The sequence below is a fragment of the Acanthaster planci genome, linkage group LG03 (genome assembly GCF_054643075.1).
Source record: "Acanthaster planci isolate LZ-2023a linkage group LG03, COTS_SCS, whole genome shotgun sequence".
NCBI lineage: Eukaryota > Metazoa > Echinodermata > Asteroidea > Valvatida > Acanthasteridae > Acanthaster > Acanthaster planci.
The window spans coordinates 16,335,669-16,363,486 of NC_141779.1; the positions used below are offsets into that span (position 1 = coordinate 16,335,669).

Consider the following 27,818-nt stretch of genomic DNA (forward strand, 5'->3'; position numbering starts at 1 on the left):
ATTAATTTTCCAGACTGAACTTGTACCAGAGTTTTACTTGTCACTAATTATACAAATACTTCTGATTTACAACTGTACATACAAATGTACATCAATATCAATGTCCACTCCATGCGTGTACAGGTGTATACAGTAGTGAATCAATAGGTTAAATACTTACTCAAATATCATCTCAAACACCAAAAATGAAATACTAGCATCAAACAGAAATACATGTACTATGTACACCAAAATGTTTATTGATCTTCTATGCTGATGAGGAACATTTTTAAAATTTGCAGTAGAAAAGATAAAGGATACACATATTCCATGATTCACTATCTACTTGGCCAAAAATAAAAAAATTTCCAACATGACCCAAAACTTGCTCCTGCAAAGAAATACCAACTTTAAAACACCACTTTGCAAACCGTTATGGACGGAATGTGACTCCACAGTGCTTTTTATTTACAAAGATAAAAAGGAAAACCAGTACTTCAAGCTTGTGCTTACTGGTTAAATGGCTGTTCCTAAATGTGCTTTCAGGTAAAAAGATTAACTATAAAAATGGATGACAAATCAATGCACAATGCATATTTCATTCTGCAAACATGCACCTTCTACTAAGGGGTTGGATTAACTTTCTTGTATAAATGTATTTTTTTAAAGGCGTACATGTAAATGAAAAGTTGTGCAATGAATTTATCACTTATCAAACTTTGCACCATTCTAAATTTCCCAATTCGAAATATGTCTGCTAATTTCTACTATATTTTGGACGGAGTCGGCTTTGAGAATCACAAGAAAATTAAAAAAGGACAAGACAACATATCTATTTACAATATTCACATCCAGCGAAGATATCATCAGTCCGGAAACATTCAAATTTTCATTCAATGATTTATAGTACGTCCAATCATTTCTGTACAAACACCTCAAATGGCACCAAACGGAAGCATAAATGTGTCACTTCATTAAATCACATACATTTTAAATTAATGCTCTCAGTGTTTATCAGGTAACCTTATCAGACATGATTGTTTTTCTGTTCCATGGCAAAAAACTGCTTAAAGGTTATTAAAACCATAATTTAAAAAATGGCATGATCTGAATCAAGTTGATTGAAGGATTTCTTTTTTTACTGATGAGAAGTCGGCAGCATCCCACATTATACGGGGTTGGGTGATTGAATGCCACCCTCAAGCTGCACCCAAAGTGCAAAAAACAAATATTTCTATACTCACTTCAGCCTACCAGAAAACTATGTTAACTTCCTGACTACAGAGTTAACATTTTCAGCACAGCTGAAATGAGTTTGTTTCCCACAGCTTTTTCATGCATTTCCATCCGCCCTCTTGCAGAAAACTATGGAGGATACTACAGACTACAGACCAGTGAATAAATAAGTCAGTTTGTTGCACTGTGTTGAGCCAAACCCATAGGACAACCTGCACATGGTACAAGAAAAAGTAAAAAAAAGACTATGAGAAAGCTAAATTTAAAATGGCATTAATTTTACATGAAAAAATAGCATTAGCTATTAAAACTCTGACAAATGTTTAAACTCAATGTTGGAATGTAATAAGAGATTGTCAAGTAAGTGCAGATGCACACAGCAGAGTTAGGTTCCCTTGGAATTTTTCCACAAATTGAGAGCTCGGCATGTTCATCCATGGTTCATCATGCACAGTTGATCATCTTGGGTGTGGACACAAAATGCCTATCAAATACTGCCAGAGCTTCTTGTTTGCTTGTTAAACTTACCTTTACAAGTCTTGTCAAGATCATTTTTACATTATGTACAAAGGGTTTGCTAACCATGTCCAACTTACATGTTACTCTTAGGTAACTTCACTGCATTAACAATAAAGTGACATAACACATTTCAGTACTCACCCATTACTTTGAAGATCACATAATTAATCAGATGCATCTATTATTAAAGGCGTTGTGTACTCTGAGTGCTTGATGCCAAAGGAAAATTTAGGTGCTTGGTCCTTGTTGATGAACACCTGAAATGAAGATTTGTTAAATCAAAATGTTCATATAACTGATTTACTTAATATCTAAAAACATCCCTATACAATTCTTAGGCAAGAACCAGTGTTGCTGCTTCATAAGTAATTAATGTACGACAGCAAAAGATGACTTAACAAAAAACCACAGACTGCACTACAGCTATGAGAACATTCTACAAACGATAAGGCTGTCAATTCCAAAGTGGTTATCAGATCTGATATGAGAGCATAAGGCTAGTATACTCCCCAGGGAGCTGAGATTGTGTCACGAATATGTTCAGATGTGAGCCCAATGAGCAGGGATGAAAATATATCAGTGCCTTTGAATGACAGATACTGTTAAATCCTGTGTGCCTCAAAAATGCTCCAATGTCATTACTATTAGGAAAATTATGCTTTGAATGTCACTGATGACCCCGCTGAATACCCACCTTCTCTGGACTGTGAGCTCCCGGTCCTGGCTTGAGCGTCGAGTCACTAGGTAGCTGATTCCTCCCTGTCATGGAGTATAGGGGATCTTTCTGCTTGTACACAGAAGGCTCGACGACCTTGTACGTGCCCGGCCCTGGCGTCTTTGACAGATCCTCGTCACAGGAGCCGATCTTGCTGCGACCCGTCATGGAGTAGTTGGGGGCCGAGGTCACAGCGATGGATTTACCTCCCAGAATACTTGGCAGCGTGTAATTGTTTGGGGCTGGCAGGGCAAGTGAGAAACAACAAACAAGAGGTTGATCAGTCAATTTCAGTTGATGGCCATGTTCAGGATAAATTTGTCTTGAATATATTTTACCAACTATGAGGACGAAAAAATGATTTGTACAATCTGCTTGCTTGAGCATGTTCAAATTAACTTATGAAATAAGCCATCTTTGTCAAAATGGAAAACAACAAAGTCAAACCCCCATGAATTTAACAACTTTTTGTACCTGGAATACCTAGAAGAAATCAAGGAAAAGCATGTGTACCTGTGTCAAGGAAAGTGCCAGCAAAATTCACTGCCTTCAGGCCAAACACAGGTTTAAAGAGAGAAGAAGTTATGATTAACCACTTTGATGTATTTGCATATTAAGTTGAAAAATTGTTTGCCCCCTTGGTGCAAGTTTATACTGTCCCCCTGAATGAAAATCATATTACCTGGTGACTTATCATGTTTGCTGCCTTTTGTCCTGGCACCAAATGAGTAGGATGCAGCCTTTTTGTAGGCAGTCTGTCCAGCCCTCTCGGGAGAGTAGCGCCCAGGGCCTGGGGTGCTGAACATCTTGGGGTCCTTAGGCCGGCCATAGAGCGAGTAGTGGGGCTCCCCAGCATGGCCGTGCCTGTTGATGCGTGGGTTGGTCAGGTAGCGTGGACCCGGACTGCAGTCGTCGGTCAGTCCCACATGGCGGGAGCCAAAACTGTAAGCGGGGAACATTCTCTTGCGAGGGTCACACCGGTGGGTACCCGTGCCACCAGGTAGGAGATACTGACCCGGGCCGGGACCATTGTACATAGCCGCAATGGGCTGTTTTGGTTTGGTTGGTTCCCATCCAGCTGCCATAATGTATTCTTGTCCTGTTTCAGATGTAGCTGTAATGAAAAAGAAAATCGTATTACATCTAAGTACATAATACGTGTAAATGTACATAAATTTTGTAGTGAATCCCCTTCTTGCCAGCTAGTGCAATCCACCCCAAGGTATACTACCAGGCCCACTGTAAACAATGAAACTTGTAAGTCATAACTCTTCTCTCAAAATTGTTTTTCTGTAGCTGTTTATTTAGGGGTAATAGTACAATTTGCAATAAACATACAGATTGCTGCAGGAACCTTAAACCTTAAACTATCGTCTGCAACAATACAGATGCAATGACTAAATGTTCTCAATACTCAATGTTCAAAGTTCACATATTAAAATCTCGTGTCAACAAATCTGAAACTGAAGGTATCCCCGGAACTCTCATAAGTTAAAATATCTATTGCAAATACAATACAGCTAGGCTTAAATTTGTTCAAAAGCACTGAACATTATCCATCTGAGGTCAGTGGCTTGGTAAATTTGGCAAGTTTCTAAGACTGTGCTTTCTGGCAGTAAGCTTTCGTTTTGACATGGCTCAACAGTTTCTTAGCTCTGTTAACAAAATTCTGTGCTTACAACCACCTGTAACTGTTTGGTGTCAGTGAAAGTATTGGTTTCAGGTTTCACATTCTTAGTAGGACCATGAAACTGGAAACAGATCACAGGTAAGAAACCTCAAGGCTGGTTACATTCACCCTTAGTACATATAAAAGTCTGTAATAAATTTAAACCTAACAATCTCTACTTCTTTGGGCTCGTTTCTTAATCTTCTTTATGTATTTTGAGTATTTAGAAGCAGCCTGTCTAAACACAAGATAAACTGAAACACACTGACACAAAACATTTTCCAGCCTTCAAACTCTTTGTTTAAGGCAAAGCGGGCAAGAACAATACTGTTCCTAGTATCAAACTTACATGTACTTTAAAAATGGACTCTCCATGTTAACATGATATTTTAAAACAGATGGCGTAGGGCCATGAAGGGTGTCAATTTTTGGAACCAGAATGGTGCTGCTTTGAGAGTGAGACCATGTTGACTCAGACAAAACTGGTTTGAGAAAAGAGTTACCTGTACCCTTTAAAAGCCCAAACTTGCTGAACTAAAGGCCAGAATTTTTATTTATTGGATTATGAACATACATGTAAATTTGCCAGGGTCAATAGGTAGAATAAATACCAAAATACACAAAGAAAATTAAGTTTCTACAAACAACTTGCATGTAATTTAACCAGGACCACAAGATGAAAACTACTGTGCATACCTTAAAAACAACAGACCAGCGACCATCAGCCATATAATGTTGTGCTCAGTGCTGGCTGTTTTTTTTGTTCTAGCTCATTCAAAACACATGATATTTTATTAGGCTGAATGCTTTCTGCTGGACTGCTAGCCCCTCTGAAGTTATAATGGAACAAACCCAACTTTACCTCCACTTAAAAGAAAGAGGCTCCTTGTGTAGCTGCCTATTCTAACAATGCTACATGTATTAAGCATTAACAAGCATCAACAAAAGTCAACACATACCATTGTATGTGAAAATTAGCATCAACAAAGTGTCAACAACTTGAAAATACCCTCTGAAGATTGAAAAAGCGGCATTATAATAAAAACACTCTAACATCTGCCACTGTGTAAGAAAAAGGTTTAATTTTGTTCTAGATTCTCACAGGAAAGGAACATTTTCAAGATGTCTGGGGGCTGCTGTCTTTCTTATCTCTACCATGGATGATGGACAACTCAACCGTTTACCAACTCAACTCAGGACATATCAACCATTAAGACAACGCAACCATTGGGACAAGTCGACTGTTAATCAAGTCATCCGTTCAGACAACTCAACTGTGCAAGGCATGAACATGATGGAGTGCGTGGCAGTTAACACAGACTGCAGATCGACGTCTTTGGGCAGATTTGCGTGTGTTGCATTGCACTGACTCAATTCCCCAAGCACGGTGTGCACATGGACCCAGTAATGCACAAACTGACTGGTGGGCAGCGCGTCACCAGCCCCAACCAGTGTGGTGTGAGGCCGCCATACCAATGCGGCATGCATGATGATGCAGCACACCGTCCGCGGTACACAAGCACTGGTGTGAGAGATAGTAAATCTGTCCCCCAGTCGGGGAGCCGTTTCTTTTTTCTCCCTTCCTGCTTTTAAATGGGAGTGAGAGAGAAGGTGGGTTAAGTGACAGTAAAGCGTAAACAGATTCATTACAAGTCAACTTCTCTCAACTGACTTGTCCAAACAAATGGTCAAGTTTTTCCACCGGTCAAGTCATCTCAACCATTGAGTTGTCCCTAGTCGAGGTGGCAAAGAATCCAAGCAAAATAAGATAGTGACCAGTCCGGCTGCATGAGCAGGGCTGACTTGTCACTCAAGTTTTCACACTTAAATTTCATTTTAGATAAATGCATTGAATATGATATTTAGGAGCCTCATTAATATCAAAGTTACAATATTTTTGCACAAAAATGCTTGAATACATTGTTGACACTTTGTTTACGCTAGTTTACGCTAATATTGCATGACCCTAACACAGGTCAATTCATGTTTTATTTATTAATTAATTATATACAAATAGGGACGATGAAATAAACTGAAAGTAAGAGTTCCATATAGGCCTATGGATACAATTCTAATTTTTTTCTGAAAGTGGTAGGCCTACATCTGACAGAAAAAGTTAACATGTCCTAAAAACTTAGCAGGGAAAATATTGAGGTGTTAAATTTAGGCTACTGGCTGAGAAAATGTGTAATTTTTCAGACCAGTCTCATTGGGTTTATGCATAGGGTGTCAAGTAATATCCATGGATGGAACTCTTTCCCCAACTGCACAGTACTGAATTTTAACTCGAAGTTCTGCTTGTGGTCACTCCTCAAACTTTATCAAATCAGACATCATGGCGACAGTGACAACGTAGGCCCTACCATTACTGCCTATTTCTGTCCTTTTTGTCAGACAGTCCTTCCAAATATTTAATTTTGTACAATCTATAAAACCTTAGCATATATTTACAACCACATGATTTGCAATATTTCAAATTATTTTACCTTTCCACGGAAGAGGTTTTATACAGAAGAAAATGATGTGTGACTTCACACAGTAGCACAATCCACAGTCTGATCGAGCAGCCGTAAATGTGTGAACTTTTTACACTACAGGCTACACGTACATGCGTGATATGCACAGCAGTAACCAATGTCACCTAGCAACCAAACAGAGATGACCTTTCCACCCGCGACGCGCCTCGACGTACGTACAGTGTACCAACATGAATATGCAAAAGGTAATCCGAAGGGCCGATAAACGGAGCTGTGTTTGCTGACAGGAGACAGTTCGTTGTCAAGGGGGGAACAACGGGTGCCGGTGTGGACGAATGTTATAAACACATCGCTTAAACAACTTCAAGCGAGAAATTCATTCAAACAAGGCAGTAGGGAAAATGATTTGGGTCAAGGTTACTCCAACCCTAACGTTCATGACGGGTAAAAAATGAACACCCAGGCCATGATCATAATTCAAGCATGGAGAAATAAAACACACAAGCAAAACATCAATTATTTTATCCGTACGCGTTCAATATTAAGCAATTACTATCACGTCCTTGTAGGACTGGATTAAAATGCATCGAAAAAAATTGATATGAAATAATTTTTAAAATACTCCAAATAGAATAATACAGAAAGCAATACTTAAATTTTGATTGAAAATGGTTAAAAATTTAAGAGAGGGACGTAACCAAAATTGACAAATCAAACGCAAGAACAAATTTAATAGCAACGTTGAAGGGGCCTTGAAAACAGGTAGGGGATGTGAAGCATATTAGGAGAAAAGATTGTCAGAGGAATGTAGGGCAGAGGGGGGGCTTGAGGATGCCCAAGGCGTGTTGCCTATTTTTTTTTCAAGAATTGAAAAGCACAAACATTTCAAAGTTGGCCCTACCAACTTTCTGTTGGGGGGGGTCATTATATGACAGTCCTGAATAGAACTGGACCGTCATTTATAGAAAAAACTGGCCCCCTGCTGGACCCAAGACCTGGAAGAACAATTAAACAAGTGGCAAGCATCAGAAGTGTTACCTTAAATCTTAAAGTAATGAGTCTTATAGAAATCATGAAAATGTGTGCATGTGTTTAAATGAATGATGTAGCTGGGAATGAGAAAAATAGATTAATCAATTCGACGGTGGAATGGATGCGAATGAGATTGTTCCAACAGCTAAAGCTACGTGTTGGCAGGGCCAACCTTACTCTACATGTAATTATGCCTGCATGTACATTCTGATTTTGGGCAGAAACTGTCAGAAAGAAATTACAACAGAAAATACATGTCCACTTCATAATGAGAGCAGACTTCACTTCATTTAAATCGTATATGAATTTTTATTTAAATTTCTCTGTAATTTTGACAAGTATATTCAAAATAGGATGGTTAAAAAAAACTTAAAACTGCCAAAAATTAGCTGAACCAAATGTAAAAGTAAAATTTACATCACAATTCACAGTCTGATGGGGGGGTTGGTTTTGTACATGACCTGGATTGCAAAGGGTTGTTGCAACTCCCAGCATGTTTGTCGCTTACACAGCAAAAGGCAAAAGTATGTTTTTCCCTAGTTTAAGGACAGTACAGCGTTTAATTCAAATCTCCAAATCAGTTTTCAATAACCTGTTTTGGCATGACTTTTTCACTTGTGCGTACCGTGAAGTCGAAAGTGTGACAGATAACAGGCAGAGTGATATTGACATAATACATGTATACAAATTATATTTCACCACAATGATACATATTACGTCATCAGTTATCCACATGGAATTAACCCTAACACTCCTCAGTCCTCCAACAGGTGAAAGATTGAGGAGGGTTAGGGTTAATGTTATCTATAGCCAAATGCATGTACTACTGAATCAGGAATTAGTTTTTAAAACAACCTTTTTTGCAACTTTGATAATATACTCTAAAAACTATTAAAATCTCTGATACTATGTGATACATCCTCACTAAATCTAACAAACTACATGTACTTTTAAAACTTACTGGCCTTCAAAGCATAAAAAATGATTTACAACTCAACTTTGCAATCAAAGAGACTGCTTTTGTCTTTTTACTGGTACAGCCTGTCAGTACAAGGAACTGCTAAAAATGTTTGTTTCGGTTTGAACACAATTAACACATATTGATTGCATAAACCCTGTTTTTGAAGTAGGAACACAACAGCATTATGCATAGAAATGCATTGTTGATGAAACGACAGGCTAAAATGTTGGCAATCATTTTTTTAATGAGTTAAAATGGATGATAAAATGTGTCATATTCTAAACAGTCTTGAGGTCGAGTACGTTTTGAGTACCAAGGTTCTCTGCCGAAAATATCGAACTGGGTGAGAGGGAATAAGCTGGAAGGCGTAAGATGGTAGATGCACAAAGGTAAGATTAATGTAACACTTCAGACACTCCCAGTTTTGTAATATTTAAGTTTTAAGGAGAAAGTACTCGCAAAGTACTCAGCTGACTAATACTTTCCGAGCACTTTTGTCACAAAAAAAACCCTGAATTTTTATTAAACGGACATAGTACGAAGTCATCATGCTACTTTGTAATCTTACCTCTATGCATGTACCATCAAATGCCCATGTACTTCAGCTTTTTTCCCTCCTAACTAGTTAAATATTTGGCAGGGAACTTGGTACTTGAAAACAACTCGTCTACAACACTGATTCTAAATCAACACCAGCGACTTGCGGCAAAAAAGTTTGAACCATTATTTCACCATCTAACAGGTAATATCTACTTGCTCAATTGTTGCCTATGCAAAAGATGCATACAGAAATCAGTCACCCGCAACCACTTCTGGCTAATGCTACGTGCGCTCATTTTGAATAAGCAATGCAACAAATTCTAGTCTCTAATCTTTTCTAACAGCAATGTACATGTAACTGTTTTCAAGCACCATTTCTTTATCTAAAAGCACACTCTCCTGCATACCCCATACAGCTGGCACTGAGAAAAAAGAAAACACATGTAATTTTCTTGTGCACCCCTCTTTTAATCCGAGCAAATGAAAGAATGAACCTCCGATCAAGCCAGGCCCCTCCTCCATGGACACCAATAACGAGGGTGGTACCGCACTCATACAAGCATTATTATCCTTGATACATGCATGTTTCTTGCAAATCAGGACATCCCATTGGTCGAAACACATGTAATGTAAGTGTGCCACCTGTCCACGAGTAATATGTCACTACAGTGACGCCACACTCGAGTGTATACACCTCAAGTTCTGAAACTTGAGGTGTGTGCATTTCTGCAAGTCACAACTACTGGTCAAAAAGGCCTTTATAATGGAAATGACTTTGAAAGGTATCCCAAGACATTTGGCATTCAGGTGCTTTATGTCACAGACCCACGCAAAAGAATACAGGTATTATGATGCAATCCATTACCGGCCAACACCATAACCCCGTGCATGTACATGTAAGTGGATGGTGCCCTAACCATGGCTGGGTTGCGTGTCGTGATTTGAGAGTAATTTCAGTAGATCGTGAGACTCATACTCCTGTTGATCTTCTTGCCAATGATTCTAGAGCTGGCCTTGGATACTGGTTTCAGGATGTCCTGCTCTGTTGCATCTCTGGCTTGTTGGAGTTCCCTATGTTGAGCAAGCAAAAGGAAGAGTCATTTTTAAATCCTTCATCGGCAATTTCTTGTACCAACCAGTGCGCTACAATCGGGTAGCTAGTGCATGTATGCATGTAACTCATGCTCCTGTGACAATCTGATCAGAGTGAGAGTTGATCAGTCTTTTACAGCTATTGTCCCCAAGCCTAATACCAAAATTATGGTTACAACCTCAGAAAAAAGGTTTTACCCACTCCCCAGAAACCACAGCAGAGGTTTTCAACTTATTGATTCAGTAACACTCATCTTCAGTGGCTTTGATGATTAGCACTTTTTCTACGACCTTTGATACGCCTTGATCAGCTAACAAAGTAACCCTTAAATGTAACCATATTTCCAATTATACATTGATGTCTTAACTTTGCTTATCGAGTACTAGCTATTTTTGTCAGTTATGTCACCTGGATAAGACAGCATTCTGGAACTTGGCAGCATTGAGTTCCTTCTTGAGCTGAGTGTAGGACTTGTTGGGACAGAGAACGGAGTGGTGGACCAATGCCGATGCTGAGGGTCTCTTGCTGGGATCGGGACCTATCATTGTCTGGAAAACACAAATGTCATCATCGTTGAAAGTATTTGCAACAAACTACTGAGCAAACTGTGCCTGACTGAAAGCTATAACTGCCCAAGCAAAATGATTACACTTTTGTTAATTTACCCTTTTCAAAATTGCTTTACTGAAGAGGAAAAACACTTATAGAATCTACCAGACTGAATATGAACGAATGAAAATGAAGTTGTTTATACAAAACTGAAAACTAGCTTTCAATGGGAGACTTTGAGACACTTGGTGGCAGCAGACACAAATTTCCTTTTTGGTTGATGTGGGCATGCACGTGCAGTTCTAGGCATGCGCATTAGTTCTGAGCACGTGCACAATCGCAGAAAAGGACCGGTTTGTCTGCCGCCACCATGCATGTCAAAGTCTCCCATTGTAGCTGGTAAGCACTATTACATCAATTAGGCTTCCAAAAAATGTTAACTTTCGGCTAAAAAACTGAATTCACCCCAAACCCAAAATATAGCTTGCAGAAGCAATGACACTTACTAAGAGAAGTTGATTAAATGCCTCGGAGCAATGTGTAAGGCGGGGTAGCCCCCCTGCCCGGATCTTGTGCCACAGGTCGCCATTCTTTGGCAGGGGTTCCCCACCCCCTGCGACGTAGACGGTGAGAGCCAAGGCAAATATGTCTGCTTTGGTCAGATTCGAGTATTCCTAGATGCGAGAATTGTAAATCACCGCTGTTAGCTCTTTCCGAAACGGTAATGCAATCATCAAGACAGAGAGTTAAGCCGAGAATGAATATAACAGTGTTTATAACGCAGGAGAAACGGCACCCCATTAACATTCATGTACTTGCAATAAAACATGAGAGTAACACATCGGCGACGGCATAACAATAGACAAACCCAACACTGTTACCTTGGCAATGTCAGAAAAGAGATATGAAACTGACGCAGTTAAGTATTTTGATCAACATTGAGATAAGTTTTACAAATAGGAATAGAAGAATGCATTGTAATAAGAAGTATACTTTACTATGCTGCAAGAAATCCCAATCACACTGAATATTGTGAACAAAAAAAAGCTCATTAAAAGAAACAATAATGGTGCAAAGTGAAGGAAATGACCTGTAAAGAAGTTTAGGTATTAAACAGAAGCACATGTTTTTTAGAATGAGCAGGGACTTGATCCATTTCAAGGAAAATTGGGATGCAACATGAAATAGACTCACTTCTTGCAGTATTTCATTAGGTAGGTACCTGACATCACCTTCCTCTACCTTTGGATTGGCCAGTGAAGTCACATGACCGAGGTCACCTGAAAGAACAACACACAGGTCATTGGATATTTTAAAGATATACTTCCAAAATGCTGATACGGACCTCTACTGAGATTCACAGTGAACACACGCATTACAATTTCTCCTGCAGGAAGTAATTTTTTTTAATTTATTTATTTTATTATGGCCTTAAGCTTTTTTACGGGTATACAAAACACGAAGGTTTTGTTGTCGTAGATGGATTTTTGAACTCACAAAATAAGACAAAACTTGAACTAACAAAATGAAACACAAACAATTCTTTGTTACCAATTTTGTAGACAGTTGGGTTTTGTCCTGTCACTAGTGGATTTTCTATGTCTTCATCTGGGCTGTTATCATTGTAACCCTCTCGTGGTGATGATGGATCCTCACTGACTACCTCTCTCTTGGAAATGAAAATATTTCCTGGAATGAAAGGAAAGAATAAAAGTTAGAAGCAACACAAATAAGCCTGATTTCTGCAAAAAGATTTTCTCCAACAGGAGGGATATGAATATATGAATATCTTATGTTTGCTCAGCAACTTCAAGACTTCCAAAGAAAACACAGAAGACAATTTTCAAGTCTCAGTTCAACAAGTTTTCCTTTTTAACAGCAACGATGCCATTAAGTTCCTATCCATTTGGAAGATTAAAGATGGTGCGTGGTAGAAATGTCACCCTATCTGCCTTGTGAAAGAGGTTCCCTTCCAAACAGCGAAAGAAGAAGAGCTAGGCTGGTGGGGACCATTTCAACAGTTTCCCTAGTGCAAATGCGAGGACTGTGAATTCCACATGCTCAGAGAAGTTAAGTCAGTACATGAAGAACCTGTGCAGGCATGCAATGTGTCCCAGCTAAGGTAAGTTGTGTTCATGTCAAAGCACGTCATCTCTTGTTTATCTCCTATAAACGAATGGTATCAAACCAGCCTACAATGTCTCGCTTCGCATTACAACCCAACCACGATTACACACCTGGTTTGACGTCTAGATGCACCAGTCCTTGTGAGTGGATGTACCGCAACCCCTGTGCCACCTGATAGAGCAGCTGCTTCAACTCTGGCTCAGACAGATGCTGTCCTCTCTGTTGGTTCTGGAAAAGGACGTCAGCTAAGCTGCCTCCTGAAATTGCCAAATGAATCAAACCAGCAAAAGTTCCAAGGTCACATAGGATTTATCATTTGTACACACCGATTAAGTACAGAAACATGATCCCATCCCAATGATCCAGTTCAGTATTCCAACAGCACATACCCAGTATGAGGTTATTCGCATGCAATTGTCTGGCCTGTCAGAGCATCTGTATGCTAACTCATGCACGCCATTTGTTCCAGAAAGACCTTGGCTTTTTGAAACACAGAACCGATTCACTGATTTGATGTTTTTTATAAGGCAAAAAGGATGAATGGATGGTAAAACTGTGTATCAAAGATTCAGCTACAAAGTTGATTGAAAATACTTCTAGGACAATTTTTTTTCCCAGTTGACGCCTCTTCAGTGGAAATCTGAAACAACATCAATGGAGTTAAACCTTGGGGTCTGCTAGCAACAATAACCCCCCGTTTCCCAAATGCCATTTGCGTTGTGCTTCAATTTGAATGAGTCCTTACCATTGCAATACTCATTCTGGATGATCATATGGTTGTTTTCTGCCCACGCAGAGTAGTACCTTACAACGTGCACGTGCGTCCCTAACACAGCGTGAGCATACACTTCATTCAGTGCCATTTGCCTGATGGTAAAAAAGACCAATAATATCTCAAAATGAAGACACTTAATCACAGAAGGAATCCATACATTTCAATCAAATTAACTTTTTCATGTTTCATATGTGCGAGCTCAGAGGACTTAACAGAGGGGAACAAATTCATGACAACGTTGCATAACGTTTGGCGAATGGATGCTTGCGATTGTTCTTGTTGTAGACAATTTGTTCTCCTTGAGCTTTGTTCAATTACTTACGGGGGGGGGGTTGCTAAAATCAACATAGCGACAGAACAGGAAATTGGCTTATAGAACTGCATCATGTGTATTTTGTGAGTATCTAATGGTCGGCATTCACCATCTTCAAACTACCAATGCTCATATCATACAAGTAATTTTACCAAACTCTTGTTCATCATCTGGCCAAGGAATGCTTAGAGTCACAATCATAACTTTTGGAACCCAAGATTGACAGCAGAAATTCTACAGGGCTACTGTTCTTCTTGGGGGTGGTAGTTATTAGACAATCTGGCGGCTTCCAACTTGAAAAATAGACATGAGGAATCCCAACATGACAGATATAGGACGACTGGAAAACAAATGAATGAAATGTGACCAAATATTGATCATGCAATATGAAATGTTTCAACAATAAACATCCTAGTGCATGTGAGCCACTTACTCAAATGCTGAACCAGCGATGGGATTCTTTGATTTCTTGACTGCATAGAAACAGCCATCTAGCCTGTTGATGCACTTGTAGACAGCTCCAAACTCACCGGATCCTATCTTGCAAACTTCAACAAATTCCTCATTGTAGCGGGAGATGTTGGTCTCGCGCAACGCAATCCTCTGAACAGACATATGGAACACATAAGAAATTTCATTTAATAACAGAATGCAAGCAATCAATGAAAGCCTCGTACTGCAGTTCTGTTGAGACATTCCATTTACCACTTCAAAATTGTCCATTTCAAAATTGTCCTTCTCTGAGATGATTCTTGAGTTCATTCCACAAGAGCACTGCATAAAACCCATGGGCATCAATCAGTGGGGGACGGGGAGGGACATGTCTCCCCCCCTGCTTTTCCAGAAGGGGGGGGGGAACTGTATCAACTTTCCCCCACACACTTTTTTCCCAAACGTAAATGAAAATGTATACTTGTAGCTTGCAGAAGCATTTGTTAAAAAGCATGCTAAAGTAGCCAAAAATTGTCTCAGATCACACCACAGGGCATCTGTACTCTAACATTTTTCGGGGGCCCAGGCCCCGGACCGCACGTCACTCAGACCTTCGCGCTCACATTTGTTCTGACCAGGGCTATGCTCCCCTCCCACTTTTCAAAACAGATTGATGCCCTGGAGAATACCTGTAGCTCTGATGGGCAAAGCATTTTTGTTTAAAATACAATTGATATCTAAAGAATCAAATCTTCAAACACAAATATACAACAAGCACTTTCAAGAATCAAAAATAATATACAATACTAATAACAGCTAAATTTACCTTGCATGGGTTTGGGAGAGCATCAACATCACTGTTTTCAATGTCATCCACGTCCAAATCCCACAAATCACCCATTCCTCTGTAAATTAATATTTTATAGTTTATGCAAATTGACATAGCTGTGTTGTCTTGCCTGGCACAATTTCACCAAGTATCATTGCTCAGTGCAATCTTGACTCTTGTACAAATTGATCGTAACATTTCCTCCCGAGATGATTATCCTATGACTGGATTTCATTCAAAGGCAAATCCACACGGGACAGAATACAATATATTTACACAAAAGTCAAGGCTGCACTGAACATCAAGTCATGAAAGCTTTAAAACTTCTGCATGTCATGAGCAAAACAATTGTTGGAGAGAGTTCCATGTATGGACAACATTTGGCAATTGATGCCCCTGTGCACAAACCTATAAAAGCTGTCTAAAAACCCACATGCTAAGGAATTTTCCTTGCTAAATTACACCTTTTGGGACGTTTTTGTTTTTGACGACTTTTTGACAGTTGTTGTAACATTTAACTAACCTAATTTAAGGGAAAATTAGTGTTGTCTGTAAATGGAACTTTATCCCAATTTGCTTTGTGCACATTCTGTTAAAAATTGGTCTTTCAAAACCTGCAGTGCAAGACTTTATGGAAAGTTATGGAAGACTGTTTAAAAAAAAAGAAAAGTGTAGGCCTACTTGGAAACTTCATACAGGATCGTCTGATGGTGCAATGCATCACACAATTGTACCGATCAACTGACCTGCTAAAATGATACATTCCCTGCCACAGTTGAGCCTGAGCATGCTGAGGGTTGCACAAGTTTAAATTCGTGTGCACAATTTTCTAGCATGAAAATTGAGCGAGTGAATGTTTTCAACTTCTTGTGCGAGCCCCAGCTTGTGTATTGAAATTGCACTCTCAACAGAGATGTCATCATCATGGCCAAGATGATCAGACTTTTTTTGCCAATTCCAACACTCACTCTCTCCTCTGTCGTTTCTTCCTGGATGCGTTGAGAACCATAGCAGAAGGTGTGAAAGGATTAACATTGGCCAGCTGGGCCTCTTGCTTATTTCTGAGTCCTCCAATCCGCGGTGCTGATTTGGTCTGTCTGTTGTCCAACTCATTCCTTGATTTGTTACCGAGAAACAAGCGGCTACCAAGTCCGCCTCTCCTCCGCTGCGACCCCGTGGCTGCTGCCGGCGTGATCAGCGGTCTTGATCGTTCGATCAGAGATTTAGGCGTGTGTGGCGTGTCAAAGAGACGCAAGTTCCGGAGTCTTTTGTGGGGCGGCGTGGGAGATGGGCTGTCGACCTCCAGTTGGTCACGATATGAGTGCCGCGGTAGCTCCTGGTGGTTTTTATACATCAGCGGCGATGTCTCCGGACTTGAAAATCGGCTAAGAGGCGACCGGTCCAGAGATCTCCTCTTAGACTTGCTAGATGGACTATGCTGGGGCGTGCCGAGGCTAGGATCCCAGCCTTCAATTGACGAGTCCATGGAGTCCATCAGGTCGTCCTTAGAGTTGGACATGGAGATCGAATCGGACTCCATGGTGCTAGCAGACGTGTCGATAGAAGAATCGGCCTCGTCGTCCGGGCTGTCGCTGCCATCACAGTCACGAAATTTCAGCCGTTGTATTGGCGACGCAACAAACTGATGTCCGAAAAGTGATTTGGCTGGGGTGACCACAGACATGGCCAAGCATTTACTGCAAACCAAGTGTAGAATTAATCGGTGGGGTACGGCTTTTACAACAACTCAAAAACAATCGTCATGACTAAGGTGTAGAAAAACAAACACATTTGCTCATTCTGAAAAATGGCGCGCCTACGTAGCGGTTACGCATTGAGATCGAATCTGACCAATCAGATAGTGCACGACATATTCCTTGTTCCCAGAGGTTAGTCAGATCCTCTTACACTTACTAGACAGATTGAGATCGAGGCCATGTGGCTCATCGCGTCCCCCCCCCGCGGCTTTTAACTTGTTACCCCCGACTCACGCGTTCAGTGATTCACCTGAATAAACCGATAACAATAGTGACAAAGCTCTATCGCAAACCATAAAAGGTAATCTTTTGAGGGGACGCCAACGTGGACGCTGATGCTATTCAGTTAAACTTAGTATCATTGGCTAGATAATGAGTTGACACATACAGTCACTGATGCAGGATTTCAAACTGGCTCGAGCAGTGTCAAGAATTTTCAACTGACAAATACCATATTTTGGAAATTGAAAATTTGAAATTAAAAAAATAAACTCATAGGGGGTTGGTTAAGAAGACATCCGGGATTTTCCAAAAGGGGGGCATGAACTAACCTAGCTGCGACCACATAGCGCAAAGCCCTTACGGCATGGGGTCCGGAGCCTGCTTAAGTGCCCTGGGATAATTTGGATTCACGGTGCTCTGTGGTGCAATTCCAGGCCTTCCACGGTCACATTTATGGGGCTGGGTCTCTCCCCCTTTTGCTGCCCCCCTCCTTCATTTTTCTTCTGTTTTTATTTATTCATTTTGGGGGGTGAAAAACAGGGGGTGTGTGCCCCCCCCACACTGGATCCGCCTCTAATTTCCATAGCTCAGGCTTGCTGAAAACAAATGTCAACTATAACAGCTGCTGTGGTTGTCACTAATTCAATTTCCGGCTTCATCGCATTCACAACCATACAAAACATGTTATATTCCCGACTCTTACAACCTCTCAGATTACACTGCCCCACACCCATTTTAATGGAATTTTCAAACTAGTAAGTTTAAGATATGAACGTTTTCACCAAGCACTTTGACAAATGAATCACGCTCAAACAAATCAGATATTTATCTTTAATTTCCACAAATCGGCAGATTCCTATTTACAAATAAAAGTGTCACTACCACAATTGAGGTAAATTCTAGAGTGTCCTACATGTAAATTATATTATATAGCACAATGGAATTGTTTACATCTACTATATAACCATTTCAATGAAATAAACCTTGTTACCAAAACAGTCCTCAATCCTCCAATTTGATTTTACATACACCCTGGGGTTAGGGATAAGGACACACATTATCCCACTTTGGCACAGCAAGAAGTGAACCTCCTGTTCCCCCCCCCCACCAAAAAAGAGGGTAGTACTCCCTTCAATTATCAAAAAAAGATTTCATCCAATCCCCCTCGATCAGTTCCTGCTTGTGCCACTCACCAGTGCGATTATTCTGCAGAAACCCCCGAAAGGCATTTATTTCTTGAGCTATTATTTTTTCATGAATGGACAAAAGCATACCCTTGTCTTTGTGACCCCTAAAACGGTACATGAGAAAACAATGATTGTCGGTCATCAAACAGGCCGTTTACTCCATTAACCTAGAGTATATTTTTCACATTGTGAAAATGATGTTCGAAGAAATGGATGACCCCATGAAGTCACAGAAATACACCAATCACTGTTTTACACCTTCAATCCAATCAACTTTACAGTAGAACCAGGACAAGTGCATTCAGGCTGGCATTTTGAGCCCCGATAAGGGCCTGGTAGTAGGGCCGTTTGTTTGGTTCCTTCATTTAAAGTTGGCACTGGTCTACTTCACCTTTTTACAAACTACTTATTTTATATTTTATATAAAGCTTAGAATAAAACCAAGAATCCTATCTTCAGAGAAATTATTGCCAAATCAACTTAAACATACTTGACTCAAGGTGATAAAATATATCCATATAGCTATATAAAAAGATATACAGCGATGAAGCCTCAAACCATACCCAAAAATTCACTTTTAAATTCTCACTATTTTACAATACTGTAGTACCAAACAAGTTATTGAGTAAAAGAGTTGCTAACTGAGCTTCAAAGTTGTGTCGTAATTTCAGTTGCTTTATGAAAAACACAATCAAATACATAGACACTGTGCATGAAATCGTGTAAACACAAAATAGACCTTGGAAATGTCTCAATATGTGGAAAATAATGAAATGATAATCAACCACAAGAATTAAAACCTCACCCTCAGAAAAGGAAATACATGTGCATGTTACACCTAGCTTGATAACAATTATTCTCATCTGCAGTTTGACTTGAAATCCAAATGAAACTGGACAATGCCTTCTGCATTTAAACACATTTCAGAAAACAAACTGTAGGCACACAGCACCGCATGGGTTGAGCTGGCAAAATCGACATGTCTGTTCTATGCAGTGAACAACATGTTTACAGGTATATATGTCTGGGTAAATTGACAGTTATGTAACACAAAGTCTTTCCACTGCAGAACGTTGTCATACACAGCACAAACAAAAGTGTGAAATTTCAAATGTCACTCAACATAATCCAAGTTCACACACACATATATACATGTATATATTACTTAATAGGAATCCTCAAAGTATATAGAGTACTGAAGTGTGATGTCATTTTGAACCAGGAAGTGTAGTGCCAATGAATGCAGTACGCGCGCGTGTTGGTTCAGGCGCTGGTTCTCGCACTTATGCCTTTTACACACAAAACTGTGCACGTGACGTATTCACTTCCCTACTCTATATGGAACTGAATTCAGAGAAATTAATTTTCGTTTTTGTGACACCTTGTTGATAACTCCTCGCACGGAACAAGCAATTTTACCCTGTCACATACGAATTGGCAAGCATCCATATTAAAGTTACTCTACGTGAAATTTCCATGGCAGATCCAATATCACTGGAAGATATCAAATTTGATCTATTGCTGCAATCTTTCAACAGCAGAGCTCTCAAAATTTTCCATTCATACACATTTTTAAGGATTTAATTACCGCGTATGAGGTGCAGCTCCAACAACTTTTTTTCCAAATATAAAACTCATTTCACATTATTTCAAAGTAATTCTACGACTGAAAATTAAATTCAAAAGTGCATCTGTGGTTGGTGTAGGCAAGTCTTTGTGTAACAATAAATATTTCTCAAAGGAAAAAAAATAGTAGACAAAGTCCCCTCAACCTACTCCGGTTATGTGATATTTAAGATCTTCCTGAGGATTTCAGAGTAGAAAGGTCCGTACACAGTCCGATTGTGACCTATGACCCTCACAAACTGACCCGCGACCTCAAGCAGCTGTGGCTGGACAGTGGCAAGTCCCGGAGGTATGCGAGTCGCAGGGTCAAAGTTAATGGGACCACTGATGAGCATTTTGATGAAAGACCTGGCTCTGGAATCTGATCAAAGGGAACCAACAAATGAGAACGCTTTTCCTAACCCTTCCAAGAAATGTCAATTTCATGAAATCTTGTTGGATTTAGCACAAATAAATTTTCACTTAAGTACTTGAGAGTGTCAGCAAAGAATAAGACATCCCCATACCTTTTCTGTCGCGTGTTATTAGTTGTAATGAATTTCCAAAAAATTCGAACTTTAAGTTCCAGAAGGGGCTGAAATGATGTTAAGGAAATATCTAAGACCAACCATAACGAAAAGTGCTCGGACCTAACCTAACAATGGATGGAAATTTCTCTCCAAGAGTGCTGAGTCATGCTGATTCAGCATTTTGGGGGATTATTAAGGTCTTTAGGTGCAGTACCATTTCCAGTTTCCACCATTTTTAGTTTCTAGCCAAAATACTGTAGGTGGGGAATGCAGGGTTTTAGCAAAGATTGTGTCAAGAAACAGGCCTCACCTAACAATTTGTGGACACTGTGCTGCCTGTCTCCTGCTGCTGTGACCTGACTTTTCAAGGCGTCCATCTTCATGGCATCCATCTCTGCCACACCTCGTTCTTTCAGGCACCCATTGACATCAGTGCAGACCTGGTCTGCTACGTTGGGCATTATGGAACTGTGATCTCTGAAAGAATCAGTAAGATACAAAATGGGGGGAAAGAGCTGTTTCCAAAACAATGTCATCATACCCATGCAGTTTCCGATGTTAGCTCCCAGTTGGTAAACTTAGCCCCGGAATCATGCAATATGACTATAGGTCAAGTACATGTACGAGTCAGCTCACACAGAATTTACAACATGAATCTCTCCCCTAAACCAGATCCACAATTTATTCCTTTGTGAGCTTGACTAAAAGATTAATTGTGATACTGGCCCTTGCTCAAGGACACAAGTGCCATTATTTTCTTTTGCTAATCAGTGCTGTACCCACTTTTCAATTAATTCTTTATATAATGACTCCGAGGATGAAAAGGATAGTTTCAGTCAAATAGAAGGTAACTATGTTTCCCTAGTGACAGAGACAACGAAGTTGAAATACACTGAAGACTCCTTGAATTGAAGTCCAAAGGATATTAAAGCCCTATTTTTTTTGTTCGCGTCCATAGGGCATAAGTTCCTGTCATCACATCACATTGAATCAGTTTACGATCCAGAAATCAGCATCCTTACTTGACTCCCTCCAGGATGGTAGCAATGTGGTGTTTGAGGTTGCTTGGGAAGCCCTGTATGCTTGTGATGATGGGCCCCACATTGGTGTAGGTCACCAGCAGGACGGTGGCAATCAGGACTGCCTTCTGCAGCTTGTCTGCCATCTCCTGAAGCCTGCCTTGGTCCATGACAATTGTCTGGTTCACAGGAGGCAAAAACCAGGGATGAGATTTGGGATATGAAGAGAAATCCGCGCAACACCCAGGAGAGAGGGGTTGGAACAATGGCAACAATAAACTACTGTGACTTTTCAGGGCTTTTAATAGATAACAAATGATGAGTTCTCTCACAATGTTTTAGTACAGTGTTGAAAAACCTGAATGACAAACCCTCTCGAATTCAACAATTTGGGGTCCATCATTCTGAAATTGGAGTAAATCCAGAGGAAACAAACCTGAAGTTGCTGAGATTGTTCAGACAGTTGATAAAAAGCTTACAAAATTTTCAGCTCAGGTAGAAGAAAATGACAAATTAGTTAGTAAGCTGGTCTTCAGAGTTAATGACTTTTGTTCCTGGGCAATTTCACATCTCTAGCACCTTTAACAGTTAATCTATGTCTTTCATTGATCCACGACCAGATGTGGGGTAGCAGGTCTACGGATCACAGTAACTTGATTGCTTTTGGTGCCCCTGGCCAATCTGGGAGTAATGATCTGTTTTGTACTTTACTAGTTCTTCTGTGTTATCTTGTCATGTCTATTGTTTTGGCCAAATAAATAATAATAATAGAAAGAAGACAATGTCTCCCACTGTTTTCCTTGTCTTTTAATAAATTACTCAAATATAAATCCCTCTTCCATGTGTAGGTGTGCCGCGGCTAGATATTTCAGACCTACTAATAAAAACACAACTTTTCTGGACAATGACTGTGATAGAGTTACCTCTGGGTATAACTGCACATCTGGCCAGTCGAGCAGCTTCATGTAGCCATGGTTCAGGATGGCCACTGGTGTGAGTGTGGGTGGTGAGGATGCGGCACCCTCTGCGGGCTGCTGGGATTCATGCGACCGTAGGTCGTCCGCAGCCTCTTCCAACCACTTCCTGGTCAGCTCTAGTCCATCTGGCATTGAGTTATCGTACAAAGGTGAAATTAAATCAAATAAAAAGTACTTTCACTTTTTAAAGATAATGCAAAAGGTATCAATCTGTTGTGAAAACTTTCATATAGAAGTCTTTGCCAAATTCCGATGTTAGAATTTCAGTTTTAACACCGAAAACTGCTCAATAGCTCTGTGTACTGAAAATGGACCACAGTGGTTACCGCATGGTGCTTGGTGAGCTGGAACGGACGTCATCGGTGCGGACTACATGCATATCATATACTACATGTAGGGAAGACGACATGTAGGAATTCCATTCAATCATGAGAAAGCAAAAGGCATAATTTGACCACTTCCGACTATGGAAGAAAATTCCTCAGAAGAATTAAAATGATGGTAACACTGCTTTGTACTCGTATGCTTGTAATAGATGCATTAACGACCCACGTTCCATTCTACCATTCACCGTAGTGAACACTGCGATATGCCATCAGTAAATAGGGTTATAGTGTGATGTTTTTTAAAGCAATCTCCATCCTGCACCCACCTTGCTGTGTCTTGAGGAACTCCTGGAACTTGCCCCTCTCGTAATCTACGGACTGCTGCTTGATGTGGGGTCGCAGGCTCTGCAGGGTGTAGTTGGCCATGTCTAGTTTCATCAGATCCAGGACGCGAAAGATTTCTCTGGAAATCAACGAAGAAAAATGAGATGCCGAAACGGTACAGTGCATCTGTGCAAAGCATGGGTTTTGTCTCCAACTGGTCTGCTTTTTCAGAAAAAAAAAACAAGAAAAATGAGTGAATGGAAATCTCTACCATTCTCCTGTATCCTGATCTGGCCAAATGATTAGTGCTGTTTGGTTGTTGAGCAGGGCTTCTGGCCAAAATACTGTTAAGGACAATTTTTTCCATTCCGTTTCAGTGTCTTGTGTTAAATTCAAAATAAACAGTGCCCGTTTATATAAGCTATGTGCTCTATGACATAGACAATTACTCACTCATGAAATTCTGTGTTACAGTAAGAAGAGAGTTAAGTTGTACAAATGTGGTTGAAAGCAATTCAAAGTGTTATTTAAATGTCTCAAATGGGTTGTGTATTCTCTTCTAAAATTGAAAGGAATCAGAAGTTACTATAAGCCCAGTGAGCAAAGGTAACAATGTCAGAACCACTCTAAACTCTGGCCCTTAATAATGACAGTGTTTAATTCTGACACTTGCTTTGTTGAGCAAGGGCTTTTCAAAGTGACTCTACTTGACGATAGGAAAGTACTTTACCTGAAGAGCTCCACAACATCGACCATATCCTTCAGTTTGGCAATCTCCTCATCTCGGGCAGGAGCACACAGCATCCCCATGGTACTGATGATGAAGTCACCATAGTGATAGACATCTAAGGCGCCATGCTCTGCCTGCTGGTGGATGAGGGGCAGGTCAATGACCTCATCTATCTGGGTACGGAGGCGGTCGTGTTGGGGCAGAAGTATGGAGATCAGGATCTGGGAATAAGAAAAGTGACACCATAGTCTCAATCAGACTCATTCAGAATAAGGACCCAAAAAACTGACCTAAATCACATGATTTGTATTTCCCTGAACATGTGGTCATGTTCATTTTTTACTATATCTGTAAAGACAGCATTGTTGCTTGAAACTGCTTATCTGCACTGGACAAAAAGAGACATCAAGATAGAGCACATGAATTTAACAAATAATTTTTATGATATTATAGTAATATGTTGTATCAATATTGTCCACTATTCTTCGACTTCCTTTGCAAACAATGGTATCATTAATCACAGACGCAAACACGCGCATTTGGAACAGTCCATACCTCCTTGATTTCCCCTAGCAACGTAACTGCGTGGTGGTAGCTCGGAGGGTCACCCTCTAGTTGATCTTTCAGGCTGTCCCAAAATGCCTTGTGCATGATGTCACGGACCTGTTTTTCAATGCTGTGAAACAACAACATGTCTCAGTACAAACAAGGAATTGGTGAATCAGCTTCATCAGTAACGAGTTTGGAAATGAGTTCATCTTGATAAATGTTAAAGACGGCAAAACGGTGCTTACGAGTTGTCTGGCAATTCCCTGGCCTTCAGCTTGAAGTTCCCATCCACCACAATTTCATGAGCCAGTGACATGTTAGAAACCAGCCCCGCTGTTTTAAGCAACTCTTCAAAGGTAGCGTGTTTGTGTGGAGAGGCTGCAAATGAGAAGCAAAGAAAATTTACATTACAAAGGCAAAGAAAATAAAACAACTTAAGACTCATTCGATACATAACATGGCAATGTGAAATTGACAAGTGCTGGATTCAAACCAGCCACTTCCTCAGTACTACACTGGCACTCTGCCAATGGAGACATCCTGTCCCGGCAATCTGCCAAAAGATGCCAAGATATCCTTGATGAAGAATGTCCCATTTTTATGTCTAAACACCTAGGGAATTAAACTAAATTATGCACTATGCAAAAGGTTCTACTTTAGCAGAGAACTCTGTGCTGAAAGGAAGTATTTCTTTCCATGCAACCCAACTTTAACAAATGAGTCACAGGTCACTAGTGCCACTGTTTGAGTTGAAGGCCTTCAGAATCTTGCACAATGTAAAAATCAACAGGAACCCTAAACACTTTTCACAACATAATGTCCATTTTCACCATGATGCTAAACTGATGATACATCAAAACAAAGACCTCGGTTTACCAGTCCTAATAACAAACTTGAACAAAAGTGAAAATGGCCATAAGACTCATTTTGTGGGATCCAGTCACATATGCAAGGGTGCATTGTTTTGTTTTGTATACTACGAAATCAGCAACCATCAGTCAATCACTGGTCAATTTTTCCTGGTACCCAGTATATATTTAGTGCACAGCTTACCATGGATAATCAACAAATGGTTGACAGTCACTGATCAAACTTGGTCTGAGTTGCACTACATGACACTGTCAGCGAGGAAATATCTGGAAGGGCTGAGAAAGTTGTGCTCCTTCTTAATTATTTCTTTTTTCAAATGATCAATTGCTCACCCATTGGCTCATTCTTCCGCGGACTGTTGACTCGCTGTCTCTTTCTAAAGGCTTCCCCTTCCCCCGAGGAGTCTAGAGCGGGTTCCTGATCCGAGGCATTGCTGACCCCAGGGGAATCCCCACTCTCATCTTCCGTTGGCTTACTTGTCTCTCTGTCCTTATGTTCCAGGGGCATCGTGCTCAGACAGTTCTCTCTGAATATAGTTGAAGATTTCCTTTTGACACCAGATTTTCTGCTATATGGAAATGGTGACAGGAGATGACAGTAATTTTACTACAGATCCATCTATGACTTTGAAATTGAGCATGAATTTTCCTCAAATGAAGTGGCATCTCACATAACAAGGATGTTTTGCCCCAATTAAATAATCAACAAAACTAAACATAAGGACAACAAATAGTCTTTATATGTCCATGTTTGGATTTTACATTTACTTATTTACAAATAAAAAAGTAAAAAGTCCTGCACACGGTGGGTTAGTCTGAAATTGTGTGTGTATTCATGGTTGAGCCAATGTTATTATTTAATCATGAATCTGAAAACTTTTACTTCACTAGATCTTTTAAGCGACCGTTATGCTAAATTGAATTCTGAAGGTCAACAAATGTACAAACGTTAAAGTTCACTGACTTTCTTTGCAACAGAAAGGACAATGGTCACAATAACTCAGTTGCAGTCTTTCAAGGACCTTGAACACAGCAAAGTTAGACTACGGTGCCAGCTATATGGCACGAATACCAGCATTTAAACTGTGTTGAATAAATACTGGCCCCAGGACAAGTTCAATAGTACCATGCAAAATATACAGCCCTGTACAACATATAGTTATCTTAGATTACAAGTACTGTATCAAGTTAAATGCTGTGTATTCTGTACTCAGAATGAGATAATGAGGGTCCCAAGGCTAAGAGTGAGTTAACAATGAAAGTGTGCAACGGAATGAAATATCCTGGCATAATCCAGTGCAGCCTTTTGTTCAACACTGAGCATCCTTAGGACACATCTATATGCAGATTTTGGCAATGCGTACTAAGTTCTAGGACCCTCTCCATTTTCATTTCACTCAACTTTGTAACTTCTTGTGAAGTGTGCATACATGTAAGTCATCACCTTTGGTCCTTTGCATCCCCAAGGAGTGCGTCTTCTAAATTTCTGGAAATTTCACACAATTGATAGATTGAGGATCTTTTTGGGAGAGAACTTTGCTATAAAATGTGAAATTCTTATTACCTGAGGCAGCTAAGACATCCAGGGTGCTATTTACGTGCTAAACGCATGCTCCCATAAAACTATGGGCAGGCCAACGATCACTCCATTTAAGGTACTTAAACTAGAATTGCATAGAGTTTGTACTTGTTTTGCAGAACTTATTTTCTTATAGTGCATCAGGCCAAAAATATCTTAGCAACCTAGTATTTTTTGTAGGGGGGGTCATGCAATACAATAACTGTACCAGTTTGGGCCAATGATGGCTGAAACAGTGAAAATGGTGTGAGTCAAGTTCCCTGACATAATACGTATGTTTCCTGGTAAAGAGTTTGATAAAGAATCTTTACGACCAGTCTCACTGGGTTTGTACACAAGGTTAGGGAGTCGTGGGATGAACTCTTTTATCATGTTCGTTGTCTTTTTGGTTTCCAGAAACTAGGTGACAAAATAAAAATTTAAATAGGCCTATCATGTAACACTCCCCAAATCATGCCAATAAAAAGTTCATGAATGAGTGCGAAATAAGTCCACAATAAACCTCTTGGATAAATTTTTCGAAAGAAAGAAATGATCAACCACTGCCAAGTGATACGAACCATGGCTTTGAAGTTACGCCAGGGCACGGGAGGCGCGAAGATCTGGAGATACACTGTGCATTTGTGTTGTACACGAAATATGTAAACAAAGGGAAACAAATGAAGTTTTTGAAGTCTAGCTTCCTGCCCATGCTTTAGCTAAAAAAAAAGACCCCTGCAACACTTAATGTGACAGAAACCGATAGAAGAACTCACCAGTTCCTATAGATTAGTTTGTAATTTAGCAACTATAGTTTCAGCAACTGTGGAGCAGTCGGTAGGTAACCTTTCTGAGGAAATATCTGCTGTTTTGTCCAATATCAGCTGGAAACTGGTAGTCACAAGAGGGCGCCGTTGAA

General features: G+C 40.1%; 3 protein-coding genes across 6 annotated transcripts; all 3 read right to left on the reverse strand.

Moving 5' to 3' along the window:
• Positions 1 to 210: 210 nt before the first annotated feature.
• Positions 211 to 6,752, reverse strand: LOC110991211 (ciliary microtubule associated protein 1A-like). The gene is made up of 5 exons (XM_022256478.2): positions 6,605 to 6,752; positions 3,132 to 3,563; positions 2,429 to 2,691; positions 1,876 to 1,991; positions 211 to 1,427 (listed from the first exon to the last, which is right to left on the reverse strand). Exons 2-4 carry the CDS (start codon positions 3,532 to 3,534, stop codon positions 1,899 to 1,901), a joined length of 759 nt encoding a protein of 252 aa, XP_022112170.1. The 5' UTR covers positions 3,535 to 3,563; positions 6,605 to 6,752; the 3' UTR covers positions 211 to 1,427; positions 1,876 to 1,898.
• Positions 6,753 to 7,916: 1,164 nt separating this feature from the next.
• LOC110973115 (wee1-like protein kinase 1-A) lies at positions 7,917 to 17,147 on the reverse strand. Its single transcript, XM_022223652.2, has 10 exons — positions 16,215 to 17,147; positions 15,244 to 15,322; positions 14,419 to 14,588; positions 13,643 to 13,764; positions 13,008 to 13,154; positions 12,322 to 12,459; positions 11,965 to 12,050; positions 11,277 to 11,444; positions 10,630 to 10,769; positions 7,917 to 10,199 (listed from the first exon to the last, which is right to left on the reverse strand). Exons 1-10 carry the CDS (start codon positions 16,928 to 16,930, stop codon positions 10,082 to 10,084), a joined length of 1,884 nt encoding a protein of 627 aa, XP_022079344.2. The 5' UTR covers positions 16,931 to 17,147; the 3' UTR covers positions 7,917 to 10,081.
• Positions 17,148 to 18,042: 895 nt separating this feature from the next.
• Positions 18,043 to 27,804, reverse strand: LOC110991196 (T-complex protein 11-like protein 1). Of its 4 annotated transcripts, none has more exons than XM_022256453.2 (10): positions 27,676 to 27,804; positions 25,675 to 25,910; positions 24,718 to 24,850; positions 24,479 to 24,599; positions 23,924 to 24,144; positions 23,196 to 23,332; positions 22,490 to 22,668; positions 21,570 to 21,745; positions 20,858 to 21,024; positions 18,043 to 20,399 (listed from the first exon to the last, which is right to left on the reverse strand). In XM_022256453.2, exons 2-10 carry the CDS (start codon positions 25,847 to 25,849, stop codon positions 20,194 to 20,196), a joined length of 1,515 nt encoding a protein of 504 aa, XP_022112145.2. In that variant the 5' UTR covers positions 25,850 to 25,910; positions 27,676 to 27,804; the 3' UTR covers positions 18,043 to 20,193. The 4 variants fall into 4 exon arrangements, with proteins under 4 accessions (XP_022112145.2, XP_022112147.2, XP_022112146.2 ...); XM_022256455.2 differs by having other exon boundaries at positions 25,675 to 25,907; positions 27,676 to 27,802; XM_022256454.2 differs by having other exon boundaries at positions 25,675 to 25,868; positions 27,676 to 27,791.
• Positions 27,805 to 27,818: the final 14 nt, after the last annotated feature.